Here is a 9,158-nt window from a genome sequence, read left to right as displayed (position 1 = left end):
ATTGAATGATATTTTAATTCTAGTCGGTCAGCTATTCAGAAAAAATGACGTTTCGATAGAAAGACGCATTTTCATCAATTTTATTGCATTTTCTTTATGTAAATTAAATTAATGTTGTTCTTTACTACTTATTGATGCCAGTACTTTAAGTTGAAATGAGATGAAGAAAAGCATTGCAAAGTCAAGTTATTAGACGTCTCGATTAAGTTTCTACACACCCATGGAGTTCACCAGCTTGATACTGCCTCTTACAAAAAATATTTGTCGTACATGCCTTGCTGAATCAGATACTGAAATGCTTTTAAATGTACAGGATTTAATCGAACATGAAATGAGCAAAATCAAACTTATAGATATCTTAATATATCTGAATTGTTTGGAGGTAAGGGTCCATTCCAAAGGACACTTTCATTTTTCTACTGTGTCCTACTTTTAATTATATTGTATTGTATGTTTAATTGTAATTTATTTACAGAATAACGATGAGGAGAATTGGCCTAGTGGAATGTGTGCATCATGCGTATCAACAGCACTAGTATCCTACAATTTCAAATTGAACTGCCTTAAGGCTAATACTACCCTGTCTCAAATATTTATTCAAACATCACCTACCAACCTGCAGAGGTCTGACATAGACTCAATTGATATCAATGTTGTGTATCAGGACCATGAGTATGAACTGCCCTTATTCAGCAGCCAGCCTGCCTTAGATTTTGACCATCTGCCAGCCACTAAGGAAGTCACTCCCTTACCTTCTGTCTTTGAAATAACATCTACAACACAACCTCCTAGAAAAGAAGGAGAGAAACGGTATGCTTGCACTTTTTGCCCCAAATCATTTACTAGGATTTACGGACTGAAGTACCATATGGCAAAACACAATGATATACGGAAATATCTTTGCCCCAAATGTGGCAAATGTTTTCACACAGCCAGTGGGTTGAGACAGCACTCAATCTCACATCAAGAAAGTGCTCAATTTAAATGTGGATTTTGCCGTAAAACTTACAAATCTAGACAGTCCTTGAAGGAGCATTTCCGTGTGGCTCACTCAAAAAATCGCAAGCTCTTTGTTTGTGTCACATGTGGCAAGAGTTTCACTGCGAAATCAACTCTTATGATGCATATTAGAAGCCATAATGGAGAAAAGAAGTTTGTTTGTCAGCATTGTCCTAAGACGTACACAAGAGCATCTTATTTGAAAGTGCACAACCTTACCCATACTGGAGAAGAGAGACCTCGGCCATTTGTATGTGAGAATAAAGACTGTGATAGAAGTTTTTCAACCAAACATTCATTGCTTGTGCATATTGCACACACGCACACCGTGGAGAGGCCACACAAGTGCAACATTTGCCTCAAAGGATTTGCTACTTCCTCTGGGTTGAAGGTCCACTGGGAATCTCACTCTAAGCAGGAGATAAGCTGTAATATTTGTGGTAAATCCCTGGCCAATAAGAGAGTGCTCCAGAAGCATATGAAGGTGCATGATGTGGATGCCAATGATATGATTCTTGAGACGGTGGTGGACGATGTGTTCTTTGACCAGGTCTATTGATTAACATCTGTGTTAAAAGTTATTCAGAATTGATATTGTAATAAGTTTGCAACTTTGTATATGGTGTAGTCTTGTTACATTAGTACCCACCATAGTAATGTAAGATTAATAAAAATAAAATTAAAAGCATTGTTGTTTTTATGAACTAGGTATCGAATTGAGTATTGTCTATAATCTATATATAGCGACCATTTCCCCTACCTACCCTTGATGATTGCATTAGAATTACCATGCTTTTGTCAGCGAATGAATATGATTGAGGCACATATCAGTTATCCTGTTTGACATACACATATGTAAATTAAAAACACATTGCTGCATATAAAGTTTATTTATGATACATATAAACTAATGAGGAAAATCTTTATATTATATTTATAGCATACTTTTGGTGATTATGCTGATAACACTAATTAGCAGTTTGCGATTTAGCAATAGTAGTATTTTTTTTGCTATTTATATTTTTATCTACAAATATGTGTACATAAAACCTAAAAATATAGTAACAAAAATATACAGTGGTGAAACATAAGTTTAATAAAATAATAATGTGGAAAGTTCTCTTCTACAGGGTGTCCCATAAGTGACACGACACAGTGACACTGGAGGTAGACCAGGCCAAGAGGACCCAAACCAACTTAACATGACCCCAGTAAAAGTGGCACGGTTTTCAAGTTATTGCCAAATTAAGGTTTTTCATGAATTTTGACCGTTTTTAACATTGTTAGTGCCAGTGTGCACTCGGAAAGGTCTCGAAGTTAGTTTTTATTATGTGTACGGCATCATGAATAGTTGATTAAGATAACAGAAGAGGTATTTTATCGATAAACATTGTAAAATGCAAAAAAATACCGGTTTAATCTTGAATTAAATTCACAGCGAAACATTAATTTCGACTTTGACCACCTGTCGTGAAAAAAAAATACTAGAAAAGTAATGAGCAAATAACGTCAAGCTATTAAGCATGTTATGCAGATTCAAAAATGGTATCATACATGTACCTTTCCGTAATAAAATAAGAATTATGATCATCTTTCGAATGCCTCATAAAAATTAGGTTAAAACTAGGAAATCTGCAATCCGTTGCTACTTAGTAAAAATAACGATTTAATGTTAAGATATCTCATTCTGGATACAGAAATAAAAAATCGCCCATTTAGTATTTGCCGAATGCCTAAAAGAAAGAGATGGAAAATGCTTATCTCCCTTTTTAGGGGTATCATTGAGTTGATAAAGGTTCAAAGAAAATAAAATTCAGGTTGAAGTTTATTTGATTTATTAAAAATGTTACAGTACCTAGATGCTCGAATTGTTTTCCCCGGGCTCGTATGCACGCTTGGCACCGTCTTATAAAATTTCTCGTTAATTTCCTTAAATTAATTTCGGATATGCTTCGTGCTGCCTCGAAGACACGCCGCCGTAGTTCCTCTTGGGACCTTATTGGTTTTGAGTAAACTTTATCTTTTAAGCATCCCCAATAAATAAAATCCAATGGGTTCAGGTCCGGGGAACGCGGCGGCCATGCCACTGGTCCCAATCGGCCGATCCCATGGACATATATATTACTTCGTAAGGACGCGGCTAACGAGCACTAAAAAGGGGGCCGCTACATGGGTGTGATATTTGCATTTATCACACCCCGGCGCTCAGTCGTGTGGCGAATTGCGCAGTAGAAAGTTGTCACGCAGCATAACACAAAAATGCCTTATTGCGTTGTAAAAGGGTGCAAAAACCATTATAGGAAGTATAAGAAAAAAAATGGGATCTCATATCATCGGTAAGTAATTTCCAATTAGGTTTATTTATTGCTTAAAACCAATTTTAAACGATAATTTTATTTCATTCTCACGAGCAACTAATGTTCGCTCGTACGTCATAGCGCTAATGCATTAACCTTGTAAGGACGTCATTTCTCTTTGGAAGTTATTATGAAGTAGAAATGCATACTGCGTGATTTGTATAGGTAAATTTACTTAAATATGATTAGTTGATTACCTACCGGATATAATTACCGAAATTAAAGTACCTATTGTCTGTCTTACAGAGTTTGTTCCCGTTTCTTTTACATAATTATTAAAAACATTCGAAATAACAAGATCAAGTATTTGTTATTGTTTTATTCGTTGACTTAGGTACCTAGTATATTAATTCTTGTCAGGTTAAAGTTTTTAATTAACTGTAGGTAAAACTCAAAAAAAATTAACAGGTGAGCGCTAGAAACAAAGCGCGCATTTTCAAACACCGATTAATTCACATCGCTGTATTTAATACTTTCCATTACCTACTTATATTTTTGCATCATATTTGTGGACAGGTGGCACGCTCTCGTTTCGGAGGCCAAGATTCTCTTTGGATCACTGAGCCAAAATAGTTAGTTTGTATTGCTGTTTCCTTCTTTTTTACTCTACCTGTTTTGCAAGCAAGAAACTAACAGAAATAGTTGTTCGCCGCATTTTACTCGCGAAAGCTCGGGAGGTACTTATCGAACTGTACTGCTGTAGCTAGTAGCTCGGCCAACTTGTCGACCTTGACAGAGCCGGCTTACACAGGGCGGCACACCGCACTGCGCGAATGTTTAAAATATTGCATTGCCACCTGAGACGATAATGACATCACGAAATAACGTAGAAGAACGGAAACTTATAAGGATAAGTTCGCCCATTTTAATACAATAAATATGTTAACTAAAGCATTTATTACGAGAATCATAAGTAATACATAGGCAAAGGGTTAGGTTAAGACATATGTAGGTAGGGTAGAAAAGGGGTTTCAGTCGATGTGTGGAAGGGCGGCACCGTCGTCGAACCCAAGCCACCAGGCGGGGGACTTAAACCGGTGGCGTGTGCCTCGGATGCACATGCTGGTGGCACGTATAACGGCGTTACTGATCCTGCATCTCAGCCAGCCCAGTACAGTACTTAGAGATCGGTTCCAACGTTGAGATATGGTTTCTGCCATATGTTTTATAACGGAGGACATTTGGGGTGCATAGACGCTGTCAACAGATGTTACAAGTGGTGTGAAAGTTGCATGTCGCATTTCACAGGCCGTGGAATATTTTCTCTGTTTTTCGTCTTCAGCTGATTTTAGTACAGATGTCACGGGTCTTGAGAGGTAAGAAGGAGCGTCAGTGTCGACGACACGGATATCAAACAACGCCAACAAATACAACAAATAATTTTGATTAACCATAAACTTAATCGACGCTCTTCTGATATAAACCGCGAATAAACTTAACAAGCCTTGTACGCCCGTACAAAGTTATCGCGAGAGTCGAGCTCACGTAGTTGTACGCAGTGTGTAACAGATGGCGCTTTTTTGCTGACATGAAGATCGCAACGGGCAATTCATATGCATGCGCTCATCCATAGTTTATATCTATGGCCGATCCATCTTCTTGGGAATGTCCGTGTGAGGTGGTCGCGGACGTCGCGAGCGTAGTGTGCTGGGCAGCCATCTTGCTGGAACCACATCCTCCGTCTGAGTGCGAGCGGTGCGTCTTCAATTAAGTCTAGCAAACCGTCTTGCAAGAACTGCAAGTAATTTCTCCCATTCAAAATGGCTGGCAACTCGACCGGTCCTATTATTTGGCCATTGAATATTCCCGTCCACAAATTAATTTTAAATTGGTGTTGGGACCGGTCTTCTCTTTCCTCGTGTGGGTTTTCAAGTTGCCAGCTATGAATGTTGTGGAGATTGAGATACCCATCTCTTCTACACGTAGATTCGTCGCTCCACAAAACTTCATTAAAAAAGGTTTCATTTTCTCTAATTTTTTGCAGCATTTGTCGGCAAAATGCAACTCGAGGTGCGTAATCCGTCGGAAGAAGTGTTTGCACGCGTTGGATATGGTACGGATGATATTTGTTACGTTTTAAAATTCTCTGTGCTGAGGACTTAGGTACGCCAGTGCGGCGTTCAATCATTCGTACTGAAATTTCTGGCTCTCTCCGTACCATATTTAAAACCACGTTGTCGTCAATAGTCCGGGGTCTTCCTTCAGCGTTAGCTCGTCCTGGCATTCTGCCATTGCGATATGCATTAACAATTCGCAAAATAACTTCGTGATTCGTGGCATTACGATCTGCATATCTTTCATTGTACAGTATTGCAGCTAATCTTGAGTTGTAAGTGACATTCCCTCGATTAGATACACGCCTAGTTTCTCCATAAATCATGTGCATGTCACTGTACTCACGATGGGTGTAATTGTTGCGATTTGCCATTGTAGTGGAGTAGTTCCACAAAACAATAATCAGTGTCCAAGAAGAGGGCAGAGTCGTCGTTTCAGTTCCACAAACAGTCCAAGTCAAAAAGAAATCAGAGTCCAGTTGAATGCCAAGTCGATTTGTTTAGGAACACAGAAACAGAGGTGCAAAGACAACACAGGTGTTGCACGAAACGCAAGGTAACGAACTAGGTTTAGCATTCCTGAATGCTTACTAGAGATAAGGATGACAAAGTTGTGCAAGCGTGGCTTATCCCCACTCCTTTTGTTTTTCGTAGTGATAAGCTCTGGGATATTCCCAGGTAGCAGTCGACCGTGCGACAAAGTCGAGATAAAAAGAGCGAGATAGAGCAAGTGGATGTTATGTTGTCTCATTCTCCTGACCTTTTGAGAACGCGGACTCAAAACCAATAAGGTTCCAAGAGGAACTACGGCAGCGTGTGTTCCAGGCAGCACGAAACACCGAAATTAATTTAAGGAAATTAACTAGAAATTTTACAAAACGGTGCCAAGCGTGCATACGAGCCCGGGGAAAACAATTCGAGCATCTACTGTAACATTTTTAATAAATCAAATAAACTTCAACCTGAATTTTATTTTCTTTGAACCTTTATCAACTCAATGATACCCCTAAAAAGGGAGATAAGCATTTTCCATCTCTTTCTTTTAGGCATTCGGCAAATAGGTACTAAATGGGCGATTTTTTATTTCTGTATCCAGAATGAGATATCTTAACATTAAATCGTTATTTTTACTAAGTAGCAACGGATTGCAGATTTCCTAGTTTTAACCTAATTTTTATGAGGCATTCGAAAGATGATCATAATTCTTATTTTATTACGGAAAGGTACATGTATGATACCATTTTTGAATCTGCATAACATGCTTAATAGCTTGACGTTATTTGCTCATTACTTTTCTAGTATTTTTTTTTCACGACAGGTGGTCAAAGTCGAAATTAATGTTTCGCTGTGAATTTAATTCAAGATTAAACCGGTATTATTTTGCATTTTACAATGTTTATCGATAAAATACCTCTTCTGTTATCTTAATAAACTATTCATGATGCCGTACACATAAAAAAAACTAACTTCGAGACCTTTCCGAGTGCACACTGGCACTAACAATGTTAAAAACGGTCAAAATTCATGAATAACCTTAATTTGGCAATAACTTGAAAACCGTGCCACTTTTACTAGGGTCATGTTAAGTTGGTTTGGGTCCTCTTGGCCTGGTCTACCTCCAGTGTCACTGTGTCGTGTCACTTATGGGACACCCTGTATAATGGTAAAAACTTAAACCTAATTACAATGTTCTACTTCTACTATAGCCACTATAGCCCATCCATTCTTACTCCACTTATTTGGTAAAAAGACATGAAATCTTAAACAAAAAACAAACAATGCAACCCAAAACAAAGAATGTAGTTGTGTGTTATTACAATTAGGTAGTTAAATTTATGAATACATAACATGTTTTTGTTACAAAAAACAATTCAAGTGTCTTTTTGTTTACCAGTTTAGACAAGTAGTTGGACATTATACATATAGCCTTATATTATACTAATTATATCTCATTATCTAATGTCTGTGAGATAATCAGAACACAACAATTTATAGGTGGTTGGTGGTCTATATAACTATGTAATTGATAGCTGAAATCAGTGATTGCAAGTTGGGACTGCCACTTGGTTTAGGGATATACAATAAATTGGGTTTTACCAGCAAGATGCATGATGGGGTTTACCACAAAAAACAAGTTGCATTCCCAATAACAGAGTGCCAGTAAACAGTTTGTTAGGCTTCATCTCATATAATATAAATAAGGGAACAACATTATTCCCATTTTTCCTCACAACAAAGTCATTTGAGTATAAAGCAGGACAAATGGGAATTCATAACAAAGTGCAACCACATTTATGTATTGATACAGTTCATTAGGTAACATATTGGTGCTCAGCACACATATGCTACCTCATTTTTCTAATAACAATGCCCAGCTTCAGAACCATGCACTATTTCCCCAGTAGTTTGTTCATTGTCTTATTTTGGCGACCAATTTTAATATCTGCTCCCTCAACTTTGTCCTGGATGGTGTCTATGAGGTCATTTTGTTGTTCAATTTCTTCACCAAGAGCTGCTCCCAAACCTTTAAGTCTTGTAATAGCATGGACCATCTCATCTAAGTTAGCATCTAACATTTTGTTAACACGGTCACTGTCAGTCACGGGGTCAGCCATGGTCTGCTCATTCATTCCTCGTAGCCGAGTAGATGGATGTGAATTGTAATTGTCTCCAATGCCCGAACTCATTGGACCTAGATTATCTAGAGTTTCATTTAATCTGCTGCTGCTAGCAGCAACCCGGCCTGTTTGTGAATTAGGAGAGGCTTGGCTTCGGGATGGAGGCTGTTCAGACTTGCCAGAAATGTAGTTTTTGAGACCCCAGAATACTGATTTGATTCCATTGAGATGTTTCTGCGTCGTGTTTAGGTTGGTGTTGATTTCATCGAGACGGCGGTTGGTGTTGTCGAGCGCGTCGCGCTGCCGCGCCAGCTCCTCGGCCGTGGCGATGCCGATGTTTTCCGAGTCACGCAGCAGTTGCACGCTGCGTGCGGAAGAGTCCAACGTGCGCTGTTCGATCTCTCTTTGTCTCTCCAACATTACTTGCCTTTGTCGTTCTAGGTTCGCTATGTGGCCTCCGTACGCTGTACTGGACGTGTTGGCAGGACGTGTCACGGCTGATGGTGGCGGATTACGGCTCCTGTACGCGTTCACAAAAGTGTCGTCGTCTACGTCCTCCTCGTCCTCGAACAAGTTGTTTGGATTGACATACTTGTGCCCAGCCATTTCAAATACTTAAACTTCCAAAAACGAACGAGTTAGGTATGACTTACACCACAATAATTTTACTGAGACAAAGAAACACAACAAACAATTTAAATTGGTTTGAACCAGATGAGTAATTTATTGTAATTACTCCGTTTCGTTCGATTTCCTTTCACGATATGATGACTAAAACGTCACCATGACAAGTCCGCAGTTCCGCCCCCGCCCACAGACTAACGCACAAAATTGAATGGAATGAAATGAACTAGTTCAAAAAATGGTATTCGTTCAATCGTGTCAGTCGAGTCGTGTTAAGCGGTATCCAAACGGAATGATCAAATCGGTCGATTTGATCAGAAATGAAATTGGCGTCAATCTCCTATTAATCACCAATTTTAGATTTATGGTTATATTGGAGCCCTCTAAAATCTCTAAATTAAAAAAAAGTCCCAGAACGAAAATACTGGTGTGACAAATTGGTATTCTTGCGTCTGCACCTCATTTTTTTATTGGTAATATCGGTCATTATCGGCGGTTGAATTCGG

General features: G+C 38.7%; 2 protein-coding genes across 2 annotated transcripts; one reads left to right on the top strand and one right to left on the bottom strand.

Moving 5' to 3' along the window:
* Window positions 1-35: 35 nt before the first annotated feature.
* LOC134674760 (oocyte zinc finger protein XlCOF8.4-like) lies at window positions 36-1,685 on the top strand. Its single transcript, XM_063532892.1, has 2 exons — window positions 36-382; window positions 476-1,685. Exons 1-2 carry the CDS (start codon window positions 221-223, stop codon window positions 1,556-1,558), a joined length of 1,245 nt encoding a protein of 414 aa, XP_063388962.1. The 5' UTR covers window positions 36-220; the 3' UTR covers window positions 1,559-1,685.
* Window positions 1,686-1,870: 185 nt separating this feature from the next.
* Window positions 1,871-8,805, bottom strand: LOC134674679 (soluble NSF attachment protein 29). Its single transcript, XM_063532802.1, has 2 exons — window positions 7,063-8,805; window positions 1,871-2,120 (listed from the first exon to the last, which is right to left on the bottom strand). The coding sequence occupies exon 1, from the start codon at window positions 8,632-8,634 to the stop codon at window positions 7,801-7,803; it is 834 nt and encodes a 277-aa protein (XP_063388872.1). The 5' UTR covers window positions 8,635-8,805; the 3' UTR covers window positions 1,871-2,120; window positions 7,063-7,800.
* Between the last annotated feature and the right edge of the window lie 353 nt (window positions 8,806-9,158).

This window comes from Cydia fagiglandana, chromosome 20 (assembly GCF_963556715.1).
Source record: "Cydia fagiglandana chromosome 20, ilCydFagi1.1, whole genome shotgun sequence".
NCBI lineage: Eukaryota > Metazoa > Arthropoda > Insecta > Lepidoptera > Tortricidae > Cydia > Cydia fagiglandana.
Note: the sequence above shows the minus strand (reverse complement) of the source record. Positions and strands in the feature narration are given on the sequence as shown.